This window comes from Melanerpes formicivorus, unplaced genomic scaffold, assembly GCF_026170545.1.
Source record: "Melanerpes formicivorus ecotype bairdi unplaced genomic scaffold, bMelFor1.0.p_v2 SCAF_12, whole genome shotgun sequence".
Lineage (NCBI taxonomy): Eukaryota > Metazoa > Chordata > Aves > Piciformes > Picidae > Melanerpes > Melanerpes formicivorus.
Genome location: NW_027142364.1, coordinates 6,795,343 through 6,823,075, shown reverse-complemented (window position 1 = coordinate 6,823,075; position 27,733 = coordinate 6,795,343). Strand labels below are relative to the sequence as shown.

The window sequence follows — 27,733 nt, the reverse complement described above, 5'->3', positions numbered from 1 at the left end:
GAAAGAGATCACAGTAGCTTCATTCCACTAGTACATATACACATTTCTATTAAAGAGGAAACTATAATCATGCTGCCTTGAAGCTCTGGTCTTTCCTGTATTGTGTAGTTGAGCTGGGGCCTATTCAGCTATAGAATATTCAGCTGTGTGGTTTCTCTGTACCAAAAATCTCACCACATCCAGGAGGAAAATCACATTCCTTGAAAGTCAAAGCTTGTATGTAGAAAGACAGATATCTTGCTGTAGTCTTTAACTTCTTCTTTACCTTAAGCACATATAGCTGCTAGCATTTCTCTCTTACCAAACCTTCCCTTCCTTTAAGGATTAGTCAAACCACAGGCTATCTGAATTGCCAGTAGATACCTAATGGTAACAGGTTATGTGCATCCTTTGCCAAAATGAAATAATTTTTCCAAGTATCCATTAGTAATTAGAGCTGGGTTGTCAAAGTCAATAGAAGCCAAAGTACAGGAAAGCTCACCATTTCATAATGCAAATACAATCTGTAACAAAAAGCCCTGTACTCTGTATTTCAAAGGGACTGCAGTATATTATAGACAAGTCTGCCAAAAGCACCTAACGCCACTGAAGTTCTAGCATGCATTTTATTTGTTTATTGTATTTTATTCAAGGAAAGGATAGACAAAGGCTACTGCAGTAACACTCCCGCTGGCAGCTGAATCTGACACGCAGTCGTGTATGGCCAGGCTTCATGATACAACAGCCTGCTAGTCAAGCTAACAGCATTTCTATTTTAAGTTAAATGGAAGGGGATTAGGGCAAGAAAACTCCCTCTACTGACCACTGACATTGTTTATTACATAACAGGTAATTGCTTAGAGAAGATTCTATCTCATTTTTTCTGCAGAAAATATCTTGGTTTGCTGTTAACCCTTCTCCCATTACAGTGGAGCCACATATGTACTACTGCTCACAGAAGCATAGAGAGCCTTCTGCATGATTGAGGGCAAGAACTTTGTAATGCACTACCTTTATCTGTCATACTTTGGTCTACAGCAGCAAATTTTGTATGCTTCTGCTGACTATTCCCTGGAAATATGGTAAAGATGTGGCCTTTTATACAAAGATAAGGTACACAGAAATGATATCCAGAGAAAATATGGTAATAGAAAAGAACAGGCTCAAACAACAATGAACAGCTCACAGTCAAATCCAAAAGCATTAGAAGATTTCAGGCTATGTTGGGAGAGTACAAATCCATCGTGGATCAAATCATTCACCCATTTACTGTGGTCCCTCGCTTGGCCTGGCAAATTAGTTCAACTGTGGAATGCTACTTAGGAGGACATTCACAATCCCTAGATATTCTCCACATCAAATGGACTTTAGAAAGCAATGGCTGCATAGAAGCTGCTCTCTGTAAACAAAGTAGCAATGATTTTCATACGTGTTCAAGTTATGTCTGAAAATAAAACACAAGTAAAAAATTCCCACTTCCTACTCGGTATTGTAGGCAATATGAGGCAAGTCTCTTAACCACTTTGTACCTCTGTTTTGTCATCTTTAAGACTGCCTTTCTGGGACTCACTGCCTATTTTTTGGATTTGATAGGACCATGAATTTTCCTGGTAATCCTACATGCTCTTCTAAGACAACGATCTCTTGCTAGGCCATTGTAACATGGGGAAAATGGACATGTCAAGCAAAAAGTTATGTCAGCAAAACTCACTTAGGCAAAACAATTTCCATGAACAGGGGAAAAGAAAATACAATCTTTAACACATTCTTGAGGAACTCACCTGAGCAGGCTGAAGGCAGAAACTGATGTCACTGGATAGGCCTGATCTGCAAAACAGATTTTTCATTCATCTTAAGAATCAAAGGGAAGGGAAATGCTATCTTTAGAATTACAATTTGAAATGCCTAAGTTAGAAAAATTATGAAAAGCAAAAGTATATTTTACCCACTTTCCCCCATCAGTTCTGATTCATCATTGCATGACACAATTTTTACAACTTACAGTAAGATATTGCAATTAGTTTAATCCTGCAGGGATGTGCAAGCTACTTTGTACATGCGTAAATAAAACTGCTTTAGGCTAAGCAGTCTCAGTCTTTTCCCCAAAAGTGTTTAAAGTAATTTTGGTTATAATCAGCAACTGCTCAGAATGTAATTATTCCGTGACTGGCAATTTTGCAGTAAAGATTCCCATCCTGTCAGATGGGTTTTGAACAGGAAGGTCATTTTGGCTAACAATTTCTATGATTTTATCTTCCTCTCCCCCACAAAGTTAAAAGCTTGAGCTAACACATGATGTCTTAAGGAAAAGGAAGACGTTTTCTTCTAGTGCTTTATAAATGTACTATAACCTTGCCCTACATGAATAACTTCTGGAGGCAAAAGTGCAGTTTGGTTTCTCAGAGTAAGTCCTTGGCTTTGCTCCCAAATTTCTCAGAAGGATGATAATCATAGCATCAAACAAAAGGCTGATTTTAAGCAAGTTTTGTGCTGTCTGTAGGACTTGCTCATCTAAAGCACAGTGCTCTTTTTCTTTTGCATTTCCCTGCTTCCACTCAGTGTAAGCTGGTCCTTAGTTACCTTTCAGATGACTAGTGTCAATGATAATAACAATACATCTTTATTTTTAGAACACTCAAATCTAAAGGCAAGTTAGCTCTGCACACGTATGTATGCACACACAAATGTAAGTAATATCTGAACATTTCCAAAGGACAACAAGTCCTTTTGGAATAGTAATGAATAGAGAAATCATCTTGTGCCCTGCATGAGATAGGTGCATTTCAAGATTTTCCTGTATAGCTTCCATGAAAATTGGCCCCTAAGCAAGGGTGTGAGTCATTGATGAATACAGCTCTAAGGCTTCACGCTGTGCAGCAAGAGCTGTAAAAGGCATTAGAGGAACACAGGGGAGGAGGAGGAGAGAGAGAGGGGGTTAGGAGGTTATTAAATAAAACCTAGTAATGGTTTTACATGAACATTTTCTGAACAGTGTTTTGAAAACGTACATCCCAGCCCACTGGGCACCATTCAGACCGCTGGCTGCAGTGCCCTCTGTTGGCTGATGCTCAAAGGGGCTGCACGACCCTTCACCACTGACATGAAATAAGCTTTTGTCTCTACTTAAAGGGATTTGTTGTTACAGCTACCCTAGCAGTCTCTTCACAAAAACTCAGATTGTACAAGTAAAGTAAATTATCCTGTGTTAGTATGGCTTATAGTAATTTTTCAAATGTTGAGCAAAAGGATGTTTTCTTCTCTTCTACACCCACATCCAGCACACAAAAGCCCATGCCCACAGCACTGTACCAGCAAAAGTCAAGGCCCTTACTGCCATGACTATGCAAAAAGTATAGAAAGGGTCAAAGAGAACCTACCACTGTACTGGTGACAAATATGAACTTCCTCATACTTGAGAAGTATTTGATTTTGGCTCACATTTGTCTTCTTTTTTTGTCCCTTTCCTATGACCAATGTATTCAAACTGGTGTCTACTTATATAATTCAGTGGTTAGCAATTGACTATATGTACCCAACAACACATCAGACCTGGATTGTGACCAGTCAATAAAGACATCAGATTTTAATCAATACAATGCTCATTATCTTGCTAGATTCCATCCTTCAGACTCCCTGCACATCCTCACCCCATACTCACTTGTACAGACTCCTCAGTCTTCCCATTTTCGCTTCTGCCACTGTGTTAGCAGCCTTGGTGCACCCACAGGAAAGAAAAGATAAAATAGGTCTCATTACCTCCCATTATCAAACACCCTGTGACTTGCAGAAGAAAAGGTTCACATGGGAAATTTATTATAAGCAGTGATTAAATGACACTAACTGGCTACACTGGATCAGTTACAAATAATCCAATAAATGAGTCTTTCTTTCAGTAGATGTTGTGGAGGTGCAGTCAGGAAAAATGTTTACCTGATTTTAGATAACAAAAGTATCACCTGTTAGAAAGCAAACCATAACTGAAATCCTTATTTGCACACAGATGAGTACTTGAGGAGCTTGGACATAAATAAACAAACAAAAAATGATGGGTTGGTTTGCTGGTTTGGGGCTTTGGGGTTTTTTTTGTTTGTCTGGGGGGCTTTGTGTTTGCTGGTTTTCCAACACAAGAGGAGCTATAGGTCTCGTAAAGGCCAGAAGCAATTTGAACAAACGGACATAGTGATCTGCAGAACTGAAAAGTCAACCCAAAAGGAATGTTAACAGAGGAAGGGAATCTGTCACCTTACAATCACTTTTGTTTCTCTAACAACTTTAAAAATAACACACATAATTGAAAACCAAACCACCTTCTCTGTATGTATATACATATACGAATAGGAACGGTATTTCCCCTTTTAACTGAGGAGTTGGTAACTGCTGGTATTAGAAAAAAAAATAAAAACCACCACGACAAAACCCCTTCAAATAGGCAGACGCACAGCACCATCTGCTGGAGCAGCACCTCTGTCAAACATCCCTGCGGACACAGAACGCTATCACCACAGGCAGACGAAGGGACAAGCCTTACAAACAAAAGCACACCATGGAGATTTGTTTAGTCAGGATCAGGCAAGGGAAATCAAGGGGTGTGCAATTTCTGTGCAAGTTGTAAAACAATAATCTTTACTCATGTAACACTTCATACGTTTCAGGCACTGTGTGCAAGTACTGAACTAACATGATTTTGTGAGTCCTGAACAGAACACTTATGATTAATCAAGAGGTTTAGTATGAGTTTTAAATAACTGCACCAAGATCAATTGGTTTCTTGCATGCATGCATGCATTGTAGTACATGATTATAAATTACCATTTTTTCCACTAAATGCCTGTCTTCCTTAGCGAGTAGGACTGACCACCTAACAACAAACAACTACCCAGTGATTTGCTTTCTTCTTCTTGGGCACTATGAGATCCCATGCGATTTAACACACAAGCTCTGTTTGGATAACACAGGATTATCAGGTGCTCAGCACTGCAATCACCATACTTCACAGACCTTAATTTAAAATCCCTGCAAGGTGAGTTGTATTTTCCAGATAGAGCAAGTAAAATGAGGCTCTCACTCTGGGTAAGGATAGAAGGGGCCCCTTGTACATACACAGTGATGTGCCACTGTAGTCCCTGCTGTCTTTCTAGTAGCTTGTAGAGTCTTTGGAATTCAACCTTTTCATTCAGACAGGTCACCTAACTGCACTTGGCAATGCCTAGACCTTGGCATGCTCCCCTGCTGCAGGTCACAAAGCACGGTACTTAGCAGGCAGGCCTTTCACCCGACACCTTTCAGGTGACGGCTTCTACCTTGTTATCACACCAATGCGTCACCTCTGCACTGATCTCTTTTGTGCTTATCCCCATTTCTGAGACAGTGCTCAGGGCTGATGGTCCCTAAGAATTCCTTTTGAAAAGCCAGCTGTCTTAAAGTGTCAATCTTCTAGAAATCTCCTCCACATATACCAGAATGAAGAATAGGAGCTATATCCTTCTTCATGCTGGCATCCTAGCAGAGGCTTCTTCTCTTCTACTTTTTCTGAGCACTTTGTTCTGATGTGGAAAATTTGTTACTCAGATGTTTCAGCCAGACAATAGTGCAACTACTCACCAAGAGAGAGCTTCTGCAGCAAGACTGCCAAAACTGGAGGCCTTTCTCCATCTAACAGTGTTGTGACTCAGTAGCACAGGGTGATTTACCTGATCCAGCAGGTGTTCCAGCCCATGATAAGGGGCTTGAACTAGATGATTGGTAAGGTCCCTCCCAACCAAAATCATTCTGTGTTTGTGATTCAATTAGGAAGTTCTTCACCATGAGAGCGGTGAAACCCTGGAATGGGTTGTCCAGGGAGGTGGTTGAGGCCCCGTTCCTGGAGGTGTTTAAGACCAGGCTGGCTGAGGCTCTGGCCAGCCTGATCCAGTGTGGGGTGTCCCTGCCCATGGCAGGGGGGTTGGAACTGGATGATCCTTGTGGTCCCTTCCAACCCCGACTGATACTATGATATGAAGTACAGATGGGTTTAAAAAGGTACTAGCCAAGTTTATAAAGGATATGGCATTAGCATGTATGGTCACCTGAATGCAATCTGTGGCTCAGAGAATCCATCTGTTGGTTATTGGGAGCTAACAACAGGGGCCTGTTCAGAAGCAGGTCACCTACTCTGCACCCTCCTAAAATTTGTCAGAACAGCAACAGTTGAGCTTCCCTGCCTGGTTGGACCCCAGTTTTGCTGCAGCTGTGATGCAGGTTCTGGCAGGAATGCCACTGTATGGGGGAGGCGCTGACAGTGGTATGTCACCTTAACGCCCTGGGTCTCATACCTTCAACATGGTTACACGCAGCTGCCATCGTCCCCAGGCCGCTCCGGCAGCCCCCCTACCAACTGCCCGTCCTATGAGCTGATGCATGCCCTTAAACAAGACATTTCCAAATTCAGCGCTCTAAGGTCATACCAGGCCGCAGCCGTTCCAGGAGCGGCCTCCGCGGGGATGACGATGACGCCAGGCGAGCCGAGCCGAGACTAGCCGAGCCCTGGGCTAGGCTGCACCCGCCGGGGCGCGGGGAGCAGGGCCCGGGGCCAGGGCGGGGCGAGAGGGGAGGCGGTTCCCGCCTCGGCGATTTTCCGTTTGGCCGCTCGCAAGCGGCTCGCCGTTGCTAAGGAGCTCGGCGACGCCAGGCTGGGTCGTTACCTGCCGCCGCTTGGGCCATGGACACCGTCGGCAGCCAGTCCACTGCTTCGGTGCTGGCCGAGCTCAGCTGGGACGATGGCTACGCCATCCCTGTGGCCAACGCGGAGAACAAGTTACTGGAAGACGAAGTGAGCGCGGGGCTGGCTGCGGCAGGGGGAGGGGGCAGAATCAGTCGTCCGCCAGCGGCCCTGCATGGGCTTCTCCGGGGAGTGGAGCTATCGCTCGGAGGGGGCCGTCGGTGCCCTGCTGCTTCAGGAGCCTATCCCGCCACGGCCGGGGTGCCGGCCCGGGTAGAGTAGGAGATAAAGCCCCCGAGTTCTGGGGAGCTGTGGAGGGAAAAGGAGAGCGAGGTCCCAGCCTGACAGAGACGGCACTGCCTCTCTGTAAGGTGTGCACGTCAGGGTTGCCGTCCCGCTTGCCTTCTGCGGGCTCCGCGTTGCCCCGGGCAGGCCCCGGGCGGGCAGGCGTAGGGTGGCTGGGGTGCGAGACGTGGTGCGATCCTTTAGCAAAGCGCCGGGGGCTCTTCTGGAAGCTAATGTCACTACTTTGGAGGAGCCTAGAGCACACGTTTTGCTTTTTTTGTTTTTTTTTTAGTAGTAGCTTTAATGACTGTATTTGTAAGTAGTTGCCGGTAATAAGCACTCAGCTAAAAACAACGCTGCTTCTCTTAAATAGCTGCAGAAGATGCTAAAAGAAAAAGTAAACCTGCAAAATGAGTTGACCAGCTTTAAAGAGCGTGTAGAAGCAATGACATCTCATTTGAAAAATGTAAGACAAGAGTACAGCTTCACACAGGTAAATCACTGCCTCTAGCAGATCCACTGTATCAGGCAGACTTGTATCTCAATTATCCTACTGCACCTGGTACCTTGATATAGCTGCCAGCTTTGTTAGAGATTTGTTAGGACTCTATTCCAGGAACTTCTCCATGACACAAACTATAACTTCAAGTGCTGTTACTTGATAGTCACAAAAAATATTATCCCAGACTGAATGACTGTAACATCAATGAAAGGGGGGAAAAAAAAATAATGGTCAAGAAAGATTAAGTCATCCCATACACTCCAAGTTAATTTCTACAAAATCTTGAGTCGAAGCTCCATGCCTTCCAGGTGAAATATCCTAGATGAAAAAGTCTTAAGAAACTTCCTTGCAGTTCAACAACTTCAAGTTTTTATTGTTTTGTTTTTTTTTTTAATGTGCTAGATTCACATTTTAATGTGCTTTTAATGAAAGAGCACTGACTACTCTCTATTTAAGGGAAGCTTCTAGTAATAGCTATCCTATTACACAAGGGGAAAAAACCCACCCTGTTAAATAACTTGTCCAAAAGATTAGAGATCCTGCCATAGGCCAGCCTGGTGCTGGTCTGCTTCAGCATGCATGTATCTCCTGAGCCTGACACAAAGCCCCTGGTGACCAAGAGACTAAGATTTTGATGTTGAAAGATGAAGAATCTGAATCTGGGATACCAAAAAAAAATCAAAATCTTTGAATTGATGTTTTAAGGCTATAAATGATGGATACCTGATAATACAATGGGTGGGCTGTGTATATATGTGCATATATATATATATGAAATAATACATATGTTTGAAATGCCAAAATCCAAACAAGAACATTGCTCTGAAAATGTCCTACATTGACATGATGAATTTTACCATTTCTGACATAGGATTTGGTTGTACATAAGAAAAGATTTTTCTGTTGGCATATGCCTTCTGTTGATTGAAAGATGCTGAACTGTATTATTCTCTAGTCTCTTTATAAAGCCAGAGAGAATGAAATTGAAACTGAAAAACACTTCAAAGCCCTTGCTGAGAGAGAATTTGGACGACTCAGAAGTGAGATTAAACGACTGGAAGATGAGATTGTTTCCTTAAGAGAAAAGAAAAACAGTCAAGAAGTAAGGTTTAAAATTTAGCAGTTAGATTTTATGACTTGTCCTCACTTGCACTTAGAGAAATAATAAGAATAGCTAACTATAATTAAAACTTACATAATTTAATAAATTATCTGGATGTGCTGTAGATGCAGAATGAGGCAAGAAGAATGACACAGAGTATCTCCTTGCATAGGCTAGTCAGTGAGTTAGAAAATGTTAACTAGATACAAAGACTTCAGTTCTTAATGTCCTTAATGCCAAATAGCCTGTTAATTCTCACAAGGTATTTTCTGTATGGTTTAAAAATCACCTTGTTGGTGGCAAATCTTCTTTCCCCCATAAAAAACAACTAACCAAAACACCAACAAAACATGGGGCATAATTTCCAAGAAATTGCTTTACATTGGGGAAAAAAAAAGTTATTTACATTTTACATGCTATTTATTTACCTGTAGTTTTCTCTTTAATACAACTGTCTCTCTGAACAGCTGTAATTGTGTGTGGGGGGGTTGTGTTTGCAGTGTTTTGGTTTGGTATTTTTTGTTGGGTTGTTTACTTGTGTTTGGGTTTTTTTTCAGTATTCCTAAGGTTGGAAGGGACCTCAAAGATCGAGTCCAACCTGTCACCACAGACCTCACCACTAGAGTAGGGAAGACACTACTGCCCACTGCAGGCTTGAACTCATGACCTTCCCATTAAGGGTCTTATGTGCTACCAACTGAGCCACCTTTTTTTCTTTGGTGGTGATTTGTTTTCTTTCTTTCCATTAAGTCTGTTTGTAATCTCCAGTCTCAGAGTGGATAGCAGGATACAGATACACTTGCTATTGCAGCTGGATCCAGATTTCCTCATATTTGCATGGGGAAAGTCTCTCCACAGTCAACTGGGGCCATTTGTAAACTGATATGCAGGATAAAGATCTAAGAACTGCCCCTGTGATGCCTCAGATCAGTTTATTGTGTGGGATAAATCTTTCACATGCAGGTGTATCTCACCAGAGGCTGACTTCTCTGTTTAAAATCATTGCATTTGAGGTTTGTGGTAATTTAATGTCTTGTTTAAAACAGGGACATATTTTAGCATTCCTGAAGTATAATACACAACTAACAAAAAAAGAAAAGTAGTAATCCTGCTGACAAAAAGATATGTGTGAATTTGTTACAGTGGCTTGAGCTGGTGGTTTCAGTTACTATTTAAAGAAAATACTGAATATTGAATACTAACCCTTAATTTGTCTCTTATTTTTATTAGAATATTATAAATAAAACCACCAAGAAGCTGGAAAACTTAAAACAACAGCTAAACTGTGATGAGGAAATGCTGGAGAGGTGGATAAAGGAATCAAATCGTAAAGATAATGACACTATCACAATCCAGAAGTATGCACAACAAGATGAAGGGAAACTAGGAGTAAGTAAAAATGGCACAAATTTTCAGAACAAAACAGAGAACCATTTTCATAGAATCATAAAATTGTTTCAGTTGGAAAAGACTTCTGAGATCATTGAGTCCAACTGTTGAACTAGCACTACCATGACTATTAGACCATGTCCCAAAGTGGCATGTCTACATGTGTCTTGAATACCTTCAGGGGCAGTGAGTCCACCAGTTCCCTGGGCAGCCTGTTGCAATGCCTGATGACCCTTTCTGTAAATATTTTTTTTCCTAATATCCAATCTAAATGTTAGCATTTTGTTATATTACCAAGTCAGGTAGGAAGACAAGAGCTTGTGCAACAGCACTTTTAAACTGGTTTCCACTTAGCACAAGAGTGCAATTCCATATGAGGTTAATTGTAGAGGTCAGAGAGAACAAAAGGTGAAAGCTGTCATTGAGGATATTAATTTGTTCATCTGGCTAGAATTTAAATTTTAATCTTTCTGAGAAAGTGCACAAATTAAGACTAAAGTCTAAACAACAGTGCTGCTGAATTAATAGAGGAGTTTGATCAAAAATGCTTGCCAAATGCATCGATTTTCTTATTAAAACTGAATTTGTTCACATCACTGAGAACAAAGTACAGCTATGTCAGTAAAGTTTCTGTGAATAATGAAAGATGGTATAAATAGCATTCAGACTTTATAAGGGTTAGTTCTCATGTATATTGTTAATTTAAAGATAACCCTGGTTAATGTTCTTCTGAGCCTTTAAATATGGAGAGGAGAAATTTGATTTCACACTCATTTAGTACTTTACCCAAAAACTTTATCTTAAGTAATCTCACTGATTAGAATTTACATCAGCAGCTCACAGAGCATAGTAGGAAGAGTAAAGTGAAATGGCTAATGCTGAAGACACTGTATAGAATTTATTCATGGTGAAGGGTTACACTGGCCTTTTTGCAGACTAGTCCCAAGGACTCACACGAGATGAGGGCCTCTGATATGACCAAAAATTTGGGAGGCTAGATTGTGGCAGAGCTTTAAGAGTTTATAAGACATTATATATTTGTTTCCAAATACATTATATTTTCATATCCTCATTTTAGGCATTAACCCTTCAAATAGAAAAGTTGACCATGCAAGCAAATCAGAAGCGCAGAGCTCTTGATAATGAGCTTACAGAAACCATCACAGCTCAGGTTTGTCCTTAAGGTTCTTGAAGATATCTTTTTTTATATATATATGTGTGTATATACATATTTGGTTTTTAATAGCAGAAATCATAGGAGTGCTTTCTTTTAAACAGCTAGAGCTTGGCAAAACAGCTGAAGATTTTCACAGAGTTCATCAGGAAAGGCAAGAAGTCATCAGACAGTGGGAGAATGCAATACAGCAAATGCAGAAGAGAGATCAACAGATTGATCATTGTGCTTTGGTAAAACTGCTGATACTGATCCCTATTGCTATATCAGTCTAGTTTTGTATTTATAATATTGATAAGAATATTGCCATGCAATGATAAAGTCTTTTAGATATTCAGTGTTCTCTTTGTGTTTACCTCTGTATTTTACTAAGGGGTGGAGAATGTCATGGGTTGAGTTGAATCTGCTGATGATATTCAATACCATGCTGCTGTCATGCCAGCTTCAGCATGAAAAGTGCTGGCTGGAGCAGAGTATCATGGGTCTTGGAGTTCACATTGTAAGGTCAGAGGCTTCCTGTTCTAGTTGTACCTTCTGGTTCTGGGGCTTGGAGTGTTGGTCTGTTCTGATGGGCTGGTTTCTGCATGCTTGGGTTGGGGAGAACTGTTTTATTGATGACTTCTGCTGCTGCTTCTGAATTTTGCTGCACTTTTCTATAAATAGGGTAAGGTAATTGTGCATTGTCTCATTTCCAGTACAACTTTATCTGAACTTTTTGTCTCAACCCAGAGGGTTTTTTGTGTTGCTTTCCCTCCTGTCTGTGTTAGGAAAGAGGGGTGCTTGTGAGAGCAGGTTGTGTTAACCCAGGACACATTGCTACCTCTGTGAACAACTGTGTGAAGAATACTTACGTCAGAATTATGATAAATAATCACAGTAAGGTTAAAACTTGGTCTCTAAGTACGTTCTGCAAATGGGGAGAGCCAGCAGCACTGTTATAATCCACAAAAGATCCTGTTGGACATAGAGCTGTAATTAATTTCCAAAAGATAAGAGTCTTCATTGGTTTTGGCAGTGTTATGCACAGATGGTACAATGGCAAGAGGTACAAACGAACTCCTCAGAAAGTTCTGCAGGACAACAAACCAGATGCACCAGAAAAAGCTCAAAGGATCAGTGGAGAAAAGTTTTACAAATGTGTACTCCAAAGTAACAATGGCTTTTCTGAAGGGGGAAAAAAGAATAATTATATGTAAAAGAAGGCTCTGCCTTAGATTTGCTGCTATTGTCCTGCTGAAAGAGTATCTACTTCATTGCCCATGGGGGTGTACCTAATGCTCATATTAGGAGAATTAGTAGAATAAAGTAATGCAAGAACAACGTGATAACTGGGCTGTCTCCTGCAAAGAGTTGTCCTACCAGCAACTTGTCTTCTGGTTGTACCCTTAACTAATGCAAGCAAATCTAAATGTTTTTAATCCTGATAGCTAATAACAGAGATAAAACAGGAGATCCAAAAGCAAGAAATAGTGCTGAAAGAGAAGACTTCCTTTTTGGTGAATGAAACTGTTAATAATATGGAATATGAAAAGAAAATTTCTTATGCTGAAAGGGAAGCTGCCAGCCTCCAAAATCATTATCAAGTGCAGGATATGCACAGGGCTCAGCTGCAGGACGAGGTAAGGATGACCAAACAAGCTGAAACTACAACTTTTGACTAGATGGAAGAAATATAGGAATAGCATTTGCTTTTCTCTGGTTTTAGACTCTTAATAATTCAACAAAATATCTTCTTAGTTTACTCGTGATTATTGGCATCTGAACCTCATCTCAATCCTTTCCTTGATAGTGAGGAGATTATCTTGTATTCTGTGTTGTGTTGGTACACAATGGTGTAACATCACTAGATGCCTCAGAAGGAGGTGTGCCTTTAGCATGCATAGATAGCAGTATTTTATAAAGATGAGAGAAATCTCCTGTGTCTTTCACACAATTTCTATTCTGTGCTCTCACAAATGAGTGATGATGACCCTTGTAGTGAGTTTAAAATTCTTGGGAAAAGCCCAAACACTTCCATGTGGCTTTCTAATCAAGAGGCAGTACAGTAGGTGAACAAGCCATGCTTGTTGCTGTCCATACTTAACTGTTACCTGCATTTATTCTCTGCTTAAAGCTAAGAATGAGCTGCACTGCTTAACTACCTAAGTGCCTGAAGAAGTATGTCTAAGAGGCAATTCAAGTCTCATGGCTCTACTGAGAAGAGACACACTTGTATTACCTGTGTATGTTTTCTCTTCAGAAGAAAACGGCAACACTGGGCTACTTGGCAAGTTTGGTGATTATTTTTTAAGAAACAAAACCTGCACAGCCATTGCCTTCATTTTGGATGGCTTTTCTGTAGCAGGTGGTTTATAAACTGATACCCTAATTAAACTGTAGGTAGCTTAAACAAGATGTAGGCTATTAGATTACCCTATAATTCATGCAAACTTCAGAGTTCACAGAATTGGAAGGTTTTCATCTCAAGATGTGAGATTCTTGCTTGAACTTTTTCACAACACTACATAATGTGATAATGAGAACAATCTCCCATTACTAGGTGCTAGAACATCTGTGGCATGCAAGTGACAAACAAGGAAAGAAACAGACTTACAGTTCAGCTGATAACTTAGAACCTTCCATTTTCTCATTGTGGTATAGAGACACTTTCTATATACCCTTGATCAGGTTTCTACACCTGTGAAAGTGAAGACAATGACTCTTAACACTGTTAAGTGATACTGTGAAGACTAATGAGCTACTGATTGTAAAGTATTCCTATCCTATTTAATAAGTATATGCTGTCAGGTATTTTTTACCAAATTAAAGGTCTGTGTTACCTTATCTTAAAATAATTTTCTGTACCCAACAAAGTTTGAACTGCAAATATTTGTTAGACATACAGAGGTATACACGTCCACAAAGAACCTCAAAGTCAACTGTGCTCTACAAAACCATGGTTCCACTTAGATGCTGTTGGACAAAAACTGCAGCCCACAGCACCTTCATAATTCAGTCCACATTCTTAAGTATTTTGTCCCAGTGTTCAGATTATGTAGACTTGTCTACTGAGTTTACTAGCTGTGCTGGTTTACATCACCTCTGAATTTGCAGAACTGCTGATTTGGAAAACATTGTTAAAAAGAAAAGGAATACTTTCCAATAGAGAGGTCCCTTAGAACTGTAAATATCCTAGCATGCACCAATGTAAATAAGAGCTTGACTGATCCATTTTGTAATTTATTAGCTGGATGCTTTGAAATCCACTGTGGACCGAACTGCTTCTGATCTAGAGTCTTTGAGAACACAAGTAACCAATCTGAAGAAAGAAATCCAGAAAAAACAAGAGAGGTAAGAAACAGGCCTTTAAAAATATACTTTGTAAGAATTTGTGATGTAATCAAATCCTTGAGCTAGAAAGAACCCTAAATAACTTTGATGATTAAAGCTTCCAACTTTCCTGGTTAATTCTTGTCCTGGGTAGTTTCTGGCACTGTGCAGTTTAGGAAATACTCCTGATACTCCTTATTTTTAAAGGGCATGTAAAGAATCAGTTAGGGTCTTGGTCATCATCATTTCCAGTTCAGCCTGTTTTACTGGGCAACTGCTTAGTAAAGCATGCTGCTAGGTTTTGGCAGTGTTGTATATGTGACATGCATTTAACTTGTTAAATCATGTTAATTTTGTTTAGCTTAAGCTTTCTTTATGAAAAAAATGCAAGTGTTTCCAATAAGCTGAGGCTTGTGACAGAGAAGACACTCAGTTCAGAAGACAAAGCTTTGAGGATGGAAGAACTACTAAAGGAAGAAGAAAAAATTGTCAAGGTAAGATGTTTTTCATGATTTCTGCAAATGAGGATTAATATGAATTTGCAAGCTTTGCCTAGAACTAACACTTATGGATTAAAATACAATGTAAGTATTCATATGATATGTAGCTATTTCATCAAGTGATGAAGGTTTTTTTCATTTAGATCTGTCAGTATCTATGTTGGGAATACTCTGCGTGGAAATAAGTGGTCCTAGTAATTCAGAATATGGTGGCCCATTATGTTGATACAGGATACTGGAACTGTCATTGTACAGATCAGATACAAACCCAGTATCCTGACTGCATCAGTGAACAGGGCATTTACCTCTGATATCAACTGAAAGCTACTTACAACTTCTTGACTGAAATACAAGTTATATACTGAATGTGGCAAATGTTATTATAATGTCTTGTTTCTGCTTTGTAACAATGCTGCAGAAAATGTCAGAATCTGATATTATGCTTAGTTCTTCTGGGAGGTCATCTCTCACTAAACATTCTGTTTTCTGACCTGCTGAGGAGCAAGGGTCCTTGAAATTCTATCAGTTTCCCATCAATAAGGTTGTTAAACAATCTTCTCAGTATGATTTTTCAGTAATATTACCACTGCAGACTTTGTGACTTTAGAAGAAGACTACCAAAACTTACAAACCTGCCAAGATCTATGATTTTGGCCAAGTCTCCTCTTCATTGTTTGCATTCTACTACATGATACTCTTTCTTTCAACACTTTCTTCACAGTGAAACAACCAGGTTAAATTCACGTGACAGTAGGTGCTCCCACACAAGTGAAAAAGCTGCATCTGCATACCATTGTATACCTTTTATTCCTCTACTTTGTGTTTCCTCCAGCATGTATATGAAATAATCCCTTGGAGAAGATTGTTCTTTTTCAAACTTCCTAACTCCATAAACTGTACACTTTAAATATACATATAGAAAGTAGAGAGGGCATGTCTTTCCTTTAGAGTTTCTTTTACTGGTTTGGTTTTTCTGATGATTTGAAACCAAGTAGTAATGATATAACAGTTAATTAAAATGGAAACCTTTTTTACTTCCCCTTAAGAGTGTTACCAGGGTGGCTAAACCATTAGCAGGGTTTCTTTACTTGCATCTGTGGCGGATAACCTAACATGACATTGAGCTTGGCAGCTCCACAGCTTCAGGGTAATATTTTAACTAGGATGAACTGTTCTTGAACAATGTCTATAAGCTATATTAGTCAGGAGCATGCTTTCCATCACCATTAGACACACATGGCTATTTGCTGCATCTTAATTTACTGTGAAGAGATATTTGCAGGAACAATATGGATGAAATGTCACTATTTTGCGCTTTCATTCTGTGATACTTCTCCCTTTTCAGTCTGTGGCAAAATACTGTTGCACAGAGAAGCTTACTGAACATCTTATCTCTATTAACAACCTCACTTAAAGGGAAACAATCTCTATTAAATAAATTATTTCAGATATGGAAGAAAGACTATGAAATGAGGGGCAAATTGTGATCCAGTTTTAGTAGATTAATTCATTGTTGTCATTAGCTGTCAGAAACACAGCACAGGATTGGGCACATGCATAAGAACACTCTACTTCTGAAATTAAATCCTTTTTTTTAGGTATGATCCAAAGCCCCACTGACAGCAGTGTAAATTGCTACAGACCATAACAACTTCAAATAAACTCACACCTGCTTTTTACTTTCTGAGTTTTGGATTTGGAATTGCCCTTACATGAAGTCCAGCTACATACAAATTTGTTTTGGTGGGATGTGATTATGAACTTGTAAAGGAGTTATCTTGTGCCAGTAGTACAGCCAGCAAGATGGTTCATAGGCAAATTTCACAATCAAGAATAAAAACATTTTTAGTCAATACAGAAAAGGTGTTTTGCTATATTAAGGGTGCATTTTCAAACTCTGTACCAGACTTGAGCTAAATGTAAACAAGTCTTTCAGAATATAATCTATCTATATATGATTAATAAAGACAAGTATTTCCTCAGAAATTACTTCTGATGCAATGACGTATTCTTACTAATTTGTCACCAGGAAAAAGAAACCGAAATTAACCAGTTAAAAGAACTACTTTTGAAAAAGACTCAGGAGCTAAAGGTGCAGAAGGATAAGGAGAAGTGTGTTCTAGCAGAAATTGAGGGAAGTCGAACATCACTTAAGAACCTTAAGAATCGACTGCACAGACTTGATGCAGATGCAATAAAGCAAGAAGAATTAGTATATAACCAGGTAAAATGTTAATGTACTTTCACACTAAGATTGTTTCTCCGGTCCAAGGAGATTACATTGCTTGAGTTCTTACCATTTTAGAAATAACCTAAGCCTGCATTTATTTCTGTCTGTAGATGTATGGATAAAATCAAGACAACTGAAACTTGCTATAGGATCATCTATATTATACACTTGGGTATTTTTTTTTTTATTCTTTTGGATCTGCTTCTTTTCCCACTAATTTCTCAGATCAGTTCTTTACTTTGATCCCTCTGAACCACACACACCTCAGGGTAAATTTTTAAAGCAATACAAGAGGTACATGCCAAAATTCTGTTATTTACTAATTGGATTTTGTGCATATTTCCTATGCACCACTTTGAAAATTTGCTCTTTTATATCAGCATCCACTGCTAACAGCATGATGGCAACTCCACTGTAAGCCTCCCTACAGCAGACTGTGCTGAGTATGCTTTGTTACTCTTGCAGAAGATTACTTCTGAACCATCACTGCACATCAGTCATTTAAGAATATTTTGCTAATGAGGTCTATAAGCCATAAATTATTATAAAAACAATAGCTTAATTGGGTGACTGTCCTAAAGCCAGCATTTAGATCCAAGTTCATATCCAGCGTTTTAGCTTTATAGGATGGCTGTAATTGCTTATCTCAGACTTATTAATTCTCTTTAACATTATTTTAACAGGATTTTTATATTCAGCAAGTACAGAAACGGCTGTCACGGCTAGAAGGGGAGGTTAATGGAGATGAAAAACAAATGTTGGAAGAAAAAGTGGCTGAACTTGAGAAAACTTTAGAAGAGAAGAAAAATACATATGATACCTTACACACACAGCACAAGAAACTTCAGGTAGCTTCCTCAGAACATCAGGTTGAGTGTGTAACATCTAGAAACCTTGGTGAATTAAGTAGATTGACTCTTAATAATTTGGTGTTAGATTAAAAGATATCTGAACTTTGTGGAAAACTTCATGTTTCCTAAACCAGAAAGTACAGGCTGTTACTGCACAACTGAGACCCCTTAGCATGAAGATAAGCAGGGAAATGTTGGAAAGGCTAACTCAGCTTTTGTTTAAAGGTGAGACTAACTGCACAGATCTGAGTTTATTGTTAGGGCCTTATAGAAATCTTGTTGCTTAAATATTACTCATTAAATGCTAAGTATAGTTACATATCTGAGTCAGTTGACCCTATTCAGATATGTAATTCAAAAATACTGTTTTCTGTCTTTACTCTCATGACAATTTTGCATGTGGATGCTTGTTCTTTGGTTTTCCCCTATCCAGTAAAGATCATTGATCCTCTGAAAATGCACTTTACTTTCTTGTAGGTAGGAACCAGTCAGGTATTCTGTAGCCAGTTTAGAATTTATAAGAATTGTATTTATTTACTAATCAGCTACATGTTAGCACATTCAGAAACCTCTTTTCAAAGAGAAACCATACAAAGACAAAAGTAATTTTTTTGTTAAAGCATCACAACAGGATGCTCAAAGTGATAAAGAAGATGTGATAAACCTTGTGAGGGGAAAAAACAGCTGATAGGAGAGCCCTTTAACTGGAGATCCACAGAATCCTGTGATTCTGTGATCCATGCAATAGAAAGATTTAATGTTGGGCAGCTGCTGTGCGCACTTCAGTATGGAGGAGATACAAAATTTCAGCAGTGAGTATAATCAAACATTAAAATACACCTCCAGGAATTTATTCATACTCTAGAGTATCATCAAAGACAGATGGTTTTATGAAAATGAACTATAAATATCACAGTCATGGTCAGACATTCCATGAGATTTTTCCTTTAATCTAGACCAAAATACATGATTGTATTACAACTGCCTTATTGGCTTAAAAGAGCTGTATTGTATAAAAAACACTTTTTCACAAGCCATTACATTAACACTACAGCAGCACTCAGCATGAAGACTGCAGTGCTCTGGGCACTGCTTGCAGAGCAGCATATGGACACAAGAAGATGATGGCTCCTGGTTCCAGGACTTAAAACCATATAATTTAACTGTTAGCCTTTGTTGCAACTTACATTCACTGAAATAAACATAACTTCTTTGGAAACAGAGTGATGTCCATTTCATCAAGAGAGCAATGGATAAGACAGGAGAAGAAACAAGTGGCTTGATGACCAAGATAAATGACCTATGTCTTTTCAATGAGAGATCAGATCAGGAGTTAAAAAAAGCTAAAGCAACTAAACAGGTACCGTATTACTTTGCAGCTTTACTAATACAGGAGACATTTGTTGGCTTGTTCAAAACCCATACACTCATGACTTGATCTGAAGGCTGCTACATCCCACAGTGCTATATCATTATATCCACAGGAACCCTCTTTGTAGTTTCTTGAATTACACCTTCCTTTCCAAACTTTGAATTGTTATTACCTTACTAGGCAAAGCATTGCTCCTCCTCCATACACAGCATAAGGTTTGTTTGGGTTACCACAATATCCACTATTTTTGTTTTTCTGAGAAAAGATTGCCTTCAAAATAGAAAAATGTATTTACTGTTGAAGGATGTCTTTATCTGCCACTAAATTTTTACTCTCAATCTCTGAAGCCAGCTAGTGAGTTTGGTTCAGTTTTATTATTGAATTACGAGTCTTTTTTTTTTTCAACAGATGGTTTGGATCTATTTATAGTCCAGCTTAAGGAATTAGAAAAGAAATTAAGTCCTTCTCTCACTTTTTGATAAACAAACAGTTCCAAATCCTCTAGTTACTGCACATTTTTATCCTGCAATACGTTCTAGCCTTCCTAAAGGAAGCACTAAGGTTGTAGGACAATAGAGGGCCTAAGGAGCAGGGGAAAGTTTTGCTATTGACTTAACAGGTGTGCTTGCTCCTCAGTGAAAACTCCCTCCCTAACCTGTAGCCTTTCTTTAGCATAAAAGAACTTGGAGAAAAAAGTAGGATAGAGTTTGGGATCTGAGAGATGTTTAAAAATTATTCAGGGTGTTTGCATGCTAATGAAGTTCACCACTTGCTTCTTTCCATAAGATTTGTTGTATGTAAATCTGTTCATCTAACATGGCTCATGGTTGAAGTGGTATTAACTGCTTCAGAAAGTTTCTTGTAAAGTCTGCTTAATTTGAGAAGAAAGTTGAAAGTGGAAGCATCTAACAACTCATAACTCAATCTGAATTAGAAAGTCTGATGAACTTGTGTAAAACCATTCAGGAAACAATCTACCTCTAATGCACTCACCAGGTGAAGTGTTAGAAAATGAGAAAGTAAGAACCTTTTTAAATGCAGAGCAGAAAGAGTAGACTTAGTTGTGTACATATATAATACATATAAAATAATGGATGCGTTACCAAAAAAATTACCTTATTAACTGCTGTAAGTAATCAATCTTAATTTAAATTAATGCTTGCTTATTTTGAGAGCTCTTTTGGCATTTATTAGGAGATGATGGTCGAAGATAACCTCCTAAAACTAAAACTGAACCGTCTTCAAGATACTCTGTGTAATAAGACAGAGAAAGTTCTAACACTGGAAAAACAAAAACTGGAGTTAAAGAAAGCCATAGCAGAAAGAACTGAGGAAATTAAGACTCATAAGGCAATGCTGGATTCCCAGATAAGACTTGTGGATCAGGAACGGCAACGCATAAGGTAATGTTTCTTAGGTAAATTAAACTCCTAACTCCTATTGAGTATATTTTGCATTGGCACTTACAGAGAAACAGAAGCATTTTACCTCATTAGAGATATTAAGGATGAAATAAGTTTTGCTCAGTTATATACTGAGGCGGTTGAGCCTAGCAAGAGATCCCTTCTCTGAAATCCAGCCTACAGATTTAACTCCTTGGTGAACAAGAAATACTGCTTACTCTGTTAGTGACCATCCTGTACTGACAGGGAACCCCTGAGTTGCAAACATCTCTTTAAAGTAAAGCCCATGTGTGTGACCCTGCATTGTTCAAAACAATCAGGAAACGTGAAATCATGTGTCTGGAGATACAGCAAAATATTTCAGTATCACAGTATAACTAAGGTTGGAAAGGACCACGAGGATCATCGAGTCCTATCAACACAGACCCCATGACTAGACCATGGCACCAAGTGCCACGTCCAATCTCCTCTTGAACGCCTCCAGGGACGGCGACTCAACCACCTTCCTGGGCAGCCCGTTCCAATGACGAACAACTCGCTCAGTGAAGAACTTCCTCCTCACCTCGAGTCTAAACCTCCCCTGGCGCAGCTTGAGACTGTGTCCCCTTGTTCTGGTGCTGGTTGCCTGGGAGAAGAGACCAACCCCTTCCTGGCTACAACCTCCCTTCAGGTAGTTGTAGAGGGCAATGAGGTCACCCCTGAGCCTCCTCTTCTCCAGGCTAAACAACCCCAGCTCCCTTAGCCTCTCCTCATAGGGCTTGTGTTCAAGGCCTCTCCCCAGCCTTGTTGCCCTTCTCTGGACACGTTCAAGTGTTTCAATGTCCTTCTTAAACAGAATAGCTGCTTTTAAAAGAGGGCTTACTCCCAGCTGCTTTGACTCATTACAGTGAGTCTGTTTGGAGGTTTGTGGGTTTTAGTTTGTTTGGGGTTTTTGTTTGTTTGGTGTTTTTCCTTCCCCTTTTAAGAAAATTATCTCTCCATTAGCTGTCCTATATAACAAAATTAAATCTTCTATATTATGTATGTACCCTCTTATAAAGTAACCATATAGGAGATAACTGCTCCCCTCTGTACTAATCAGTGCAAAGTATCTGGGACAGATTTAGCACTGAAATCCCAGTATCTATACCCAGCCCAAAACTCAATGCTTCAGCAGCTGAACTGCTGAAATCTGGCAGGCTTTTTATTCACTTGTCTGCTAACCACACCCCACACAATAGAAAATTAGAGTGATTTAGTGTGACTAAAGCTTAACTGCTCACCGAGAATGCAGACTGTGTGGCTTTTTCCCTTTGATAATTACACAGCTAATTGATACTTCCATGTAATTTGATTTGAGGTTGTTGCCTACTGTTGCTCACACTCCTCTAGTAGTGGCAATATTAAGATAATATCAGCAGGGGGCAGCTTCTGCAGCTGTAGGATTTAAATGCCAAACCTTTAAAAATTTTGGGGAGGACTGTGGCACAACCTCCCAGGATGTAATAATCTGGAAGATGAAAAAAAATTTGTCTCAATTTGCAAAAGAGCTGTAGGCAACCAGAAAAACACATGACTGTGGCTGGGAGAACACAAAGCAACAAAAAGCAGTCAGCAGAACTGCTGCCCTGCCTGCTTTCTAGTACACAAACTGCAGGAATAACACCATTAATTTAAACTGCTGTAGGAAGAACTGTCCATGCACACTTTCTCAACCCATTTATTTTTTCCCCCCAAACAAATCAGTGCTGAATTTCAAGATCGCCTAAGTAAAATTGACAAACTTAGATGCAGATACGAACTTCTTACTGTTGCCATGATGCCACCTGAAGGAGAAGAGGAGAAAACTCTTACCTACTATGTAATCAAGGTATTTTAGTAACATTATTTGTGATAATTCAAGTACTTGGGCTGTAAATTTCCCTGGTGCCCATTCAAGTAACTAAAACAACCTCCTTGCCCAGTCTGTTACACATTAGCTGACACTTGGTTATTTCAAAGGCAGAGCAATTTATGAATCTCTGTGGTCAGACTAAAATCTGCTCTAAAATGGAAACAAGTTTATCACAGTCTTACATGATCTTAAATTCTTCTCTCCTTCAGAGGGGTTCTTTTAGGTTTTTCTTTCACCATAAGGTGTTTAAACCTTGGAGAACATCTGCTTTTCCCCTTTTTTACTCATCACTTACACACTCTGTAGCTTTTCACTGGAAAAATCAAAATCAGTATTTATGCATAATCCAATTCCCTGATTCTGTAGCAAAACATTAAATGTCTTAATGATGGCATGTCTGCCCTTGTGGTCCCTGTGGGTATATATCCTCTACAACTCTGGAGATTTCTAACTGTATCAGATTTTCGGAGAAGCTTTATCAAATACTTCCCTTTACCAACTGTGTTTTGTAAATCTCACTCATGAGGTCCAACTGAATGACTTTTGACACACTCTCACTTCTATGTGATGTACAATCTCAGCTGTTCTCAGATTGTGTGGGTAAAGGAAACAGATGTGCTGCAGTTCACATCAGCAGTGAAAAGCATGGAACTGCACAATGCGGGCCACACTGCTAATCAGGGCTGTGACAGCTTAGATGGAGGCAGACGGCCATAAGGGAATGCACATGGAAGAAGTACTTCACAGAACTTCTGATACTGCAAATAATTCAGCTGCCTAGTAACTAACATCTCATTTCAAGCCTGACAACATAGATAAGCCCCCTATCTATCTAGGATTTTGACTGCTAAATAGTGCAGGTATTTTTTTTTTCCTAATTGTCCTAATATTTTCAGTATGCAAGAAGTCCCCTAAAACACTACTTTTATTTCCAGGCTGCACAGGAAAAGGCAGCACTTCAACAGGAAGGTGATGATTTAGATGCAAAGATCTGCAAAGCTGAAAAAGAAATGGTAGCTCTGGAAAACACTTTGCAGGTACTTAATAACTGCAACAGCAGTTACAAAAACTCTTTCAAGGAAGTCACTGAGACAAGTAAGTAACAGAGAAATTGCTGTTTGTTGTGTGAGTTACAGGTGATGTAACTCAGGTACCTGAGGAAATTCCATGGCAAGGAATGAATTGCAGAGACTAAACTGGTAGTAGCAAAAGGGAGTGCAGTTCACATGCTGCCATCAATAGTTCAGCAGAATAAGCACATAAAGTGCTGTAAGGTATAATTAACTAATGTTTATATTCTTTATGTTAAAATCTCTAAGCCTATTATAAATTTTGTGAAAAGTCATCAGTAGGAACTGTCAGAAAAGGCAAAGCATAAAGATGATTCCTGGGGAAGAAAAGTCATTACTGGGAGGAAGGATGTGCACTCAAGTATATGTGTCTAGTGCATACAACTTTGCACAGTACAAAGACAGTACTTTGTCTGTAGTGCTGCATCACACACAGCTAACAACTAATTCAAACTGCAGAAACAGGACAACCAGTGCCAGTGCTGATCAATGAAGTAGACTGAGCCAGCTTGGGCACAAAACTACCCAAAGCAACTACTTAGATGCATGTACTAGTAATGAAGACCGATCCCTTAGCCAGAACATCCTTATCTCTGATTTTCCTATGGAAGAAGGGGAAAAATTGGAAACCTATCATCTGGGAAAGTGATTCAGAAGAGTAAAACTTTAAACTATATTATTTTAGTATAGCAGATTTAGGACTACATAAGGTTTTGAATATTCTAAATTCCTCAGAATTCTGGAAAATATCTTCATTTATTATTTCTGTGCAATTTAGACTTCATAAGCTTGCTCTCCCTTCAGTGGAACTTCCTTTGTTCAGTGTACAAGAAACATCACCACAAAAAAGGATAGATTATCTAGAATTAAGTTTATTTAGCTTTTGTGCCCTCTGCTGGTTCTGGCAGCAGTAGCTCTTAAATCATTCTACTGAAGCCAGTTAACTTTGCCACAGTGGGTTGGATTTAGTAATAGAGTATTTTTTAAAAAATCCTTTAAATTCCCACCACTAATAGAGTAAATACTCTGTGATGCAGTTTAAAATGCAACTTACTGAAAAGTGAAAATTAAGTGGTATACACTGCTTGTCTGGCATTAATGCTGCCTCATTGTTTGGGATCACAGGTGAGGAATATGAGGAAACATTGAAATTAGAGGAGGAGAAAAGGGCTGCTGATGAAAAATACAGATACAAGCAAAGACAGATCAAGGAACTTCAAGACAATCTCCAGGTAAAATACAAGTGAAAGTTCCAGTCAGGCAAGGCTGCAGCACACAGCTAAAACCATGCAAGAAGACCTACTGAAAGGAGAGGAAATTGCAGGACAGACTTTTTGCCCTATGCTTTGTATGAATGGATATAATTTTTTAGAAGGCTCTACACCTCTCCTTTCAAAAGTTGGTTTTATTTGAAGTTTCTTGAATCACAATGGAACTTCAGGCTTTTTAGTGGCATCCAGCTACTTTTCAAATGCACACTGACAGATGCTGTGTTCTGACAGCTGTGTTTTTGTTTAGCACACACAACTATATGGCATCATCCTGTCCAGTACTGCTGAGATTAACATCCACACGTTTTACATCCTCTGGCATCTATGTCCCAGGAATTTTCTAGGATATATATTCTGGGCTTTTTATAGGATTCAGCATACTTCACTTTAAGGAGTATTGATTTAGCTCAAGAAAGCTATCAGAACTGCTTTAGAAACTAATCTGCTGTTCAAATGAATTTTCAGAGCATGGAAGAACACTTTGACACAGTACTGAAGCAGCAGGCCCTCTTCCAAGAGCAAAAGATGAAAAAACAAGCTCTTATTTTGCAGCTGAATAAAGACATAGAAAAACAGAAACCAAAACTAGAAAGGGTTATAAAACAGGTTTGTATATTCATGAACAACTTGCAACTTTACAGTGCTAGACAGCAGGTTTCTGAGTAAGTTTTGCATTTACATAATAGCAGTGCTTTAAAAATATTTGTGTTAAAAGTCTTCTAGACTATCCAAAGAAATTCAGTCTCTGAAGGAAACTAAAACAGAAACACAAGAAGAAAGAGACATTGAGCTTCGTGACCTGAAAAGCTTCAACAGAACCATTGACAAATTGTTAGCTGATGTTCTAGAAGCAAATCCTGATTTAACCTCATCCTTTCAAATGTACTTTCACCAGGTGAGCTTTCCAGTTAATTGCCACCAAAATCTTTACTGATAGCTCTGGTCTACTGATGAGTGTCTTTTGGGGTCAAATTCAACAATTAACTGTCCTTAGGGTAAACCAGGGAAAAAAAATGTTCATCTGCATTCAACACCTTTGCAAATACAATGGATTATAAACCCTCTTGATATACCCAGTCCTATTATACAATCATTAGGTCAACTTTTTCTCTAAATTTTCTAGTACAATTTGGAGCTTCCTACAACTGCTTCTGCTAGTGGTAGTCAGAGTTCTCAATCACCATCCAGACAAAGCTCAGTAGCTTCTACCAGGTAAGTGCTAGCAGTTCTTCTGGCTTTTCTAAAGTTAGTTTAAACCACCAAAAAGTTGTCCCTAAATAATAGAATTCCTCACTCCTGCAAGTATTCTCAATCTTCTCTTTACTTCCTGAACTCCCTATAGGAACTTCTTCTTTATGCTGTCTCATGTGCCACATTTAAGTTTCCTAGATTTTTGTAGCACACAAATGTACTTCAGCATCCATCAGAGTTAAAATTATTATTTAATTACTGCTTTTACTTTTGCTAACTGTTCTCTGATTCAAAGGTAGTTTCATATTATAAAAACACAAGCTTGAGCTGCAGTCACACTCTGCCCTTGCCAGTGTGAGCTCTGCTTCCTAACAGGCAAGACACACACATATGCTTTTACTGACAGCTTCTTCCCCTTCTCAATATGTAATCAACTAACGCTGCCTGTTGACATGCTGAAACAGTTGACTCTTAACATTCCCACAGGTTACTTAAGCAACCAGTGGTAATGTCTACAGAGACCTTTGTGGGGGATCTTACCTAGAATAAACACTGCTGCAAGCTGGCTTTATTGTAAGCCAGCATTGAAAGCTGTACTGTAGATTCAAGGATTTCTGTATGCTGAACAGTGTATTATTTGTCTTTCAGATCTTCTTCCAGAAGCACAAGTTCGGGCTCTAGGCAAACTTCATCACTCAAAGTCATTGATCTGAGCTTGCCTATTGGCACTCCTGCAGAAGCAGCTGCTGTTGGTTCACAGCCATCCAGCAGAGCTAGCACCTCCGATCTTCGTAAACGCAAAAAGTCGTCTTAAGTCAGCTTTTGAAGGCCACAGTAGAACCTTCACACTAGTTAAGGCTTAACTCATTTATCAAGGTCTAGTTGCAATCTTAAAATGTACACTTCTGATAGAAATTAATGCTAACTTCCTTCTACTGTAGGCATTATCTAGGAGAAATGTTAAGCAGATGTTTTAGATAATAAATTAACTTCTGGAATTACTTTCTCATTTTGCTGTTGGAGAATTAAAGATCTGCAAAACACTTCAGAAGCATTAATTCACTTGTAATGAAAAGGAGAGTTATGTTAAAGCCATTAATTTTCCTAAACTGGTATCTTCACTGCTGTCAAAACTTGGTTTAGATTATAGTGCTACCACCCAGGAAAGAAAGTATGCCTCATTTCAAGACCAACCATGACTATTAATCAGTCATCTCAGATCATACCTTAATTGCAAGACAACAATATAAGACTGAAGTCCATAAAACTGTACTTTTTCTATCAAAATTACAGAGCACCTTTTTTGCAACTGCCTTTTAGCTATGGACTTACTTGGGAAACTTGCAGCCAAAGTGCAACTTACACTGTGTAGTCTGCCAGATGTACGCTCCTTAGTGTATTCTGTCAACCATCTCTCGAGATCTCACTGTAAGCAGAGCACCTCTTTTTCCACAGCAATGCAACCACTCATTTAAGCAGTATATGTAACCAGTGCACCAGTATGAAACATCCCAGCAATGTTAATAAGAATCAAG

General features: G+C 39.2%; 1 protein-coding gene and 1 long non-coding RNA gene across 2 annotated transcripts; one reads left to right on the top strand and one right to left on the bottom strand.

The window, feature by feature from the left end:
* Positions 1–1,760: 1,760 nt before the first annotated feature.
* LOC137444689 (uncharacterized) lies at positions 1,761–6,484 on the bottom strand. The gene is made up of 3 exons (XR_010988208.1): positions 6,423–6,484; positions 3,638–3,690; positions 1,761–1,806 (listed from the first exon to the last, which is right to left on the bottom strand). It is a non-coding gene; the product is annotated as an uncharacterized lncRNA (long non-coding RNA).
* Positions 6,485–6,637: 153 nt separating this feature from the next.
* On the top strand, positions 6,638–27,717 carry CCDC39 (coiled-coil domain 39 molecular ruler complex subunit). The gene is made up of 20 exons (XM_068145077.1): positions 6,638–6,787; positions 7,335–7,454; positions 8,419–8,565; positions 9,796–9,954; positions 11,033–11,125; positions 11,233–11,361; positions 12,556–12,747; positions 14,355–14,458; positions 14,799–14,931; positions 16,967–17,161; positions 17,851–18,015; positions 19,241–19,378; positions 20,585–20,793; positions 22,519–22,642; positions 23,602–23,761; positions 24,862–24,968; positions 25,473–25,613; positions 25,723–25,902; positions 26,131–26,219; positions 26,847–27,717. The coding sequence occupies exons 1-20, from the start codon at positions 6,677–6,679 to the stop codon at positions 27,010–27,012; spliced, it is 2,862 nt and encodes a 953-aa protein (XP_068001178.1). The 5' UTR covers positions 6,638–6,676; the 3' UTR covers positions 27,013–27,717.
* The last annotated feature ends 16 nt before the right edge of the window (positions 27,718–27,733 follow it).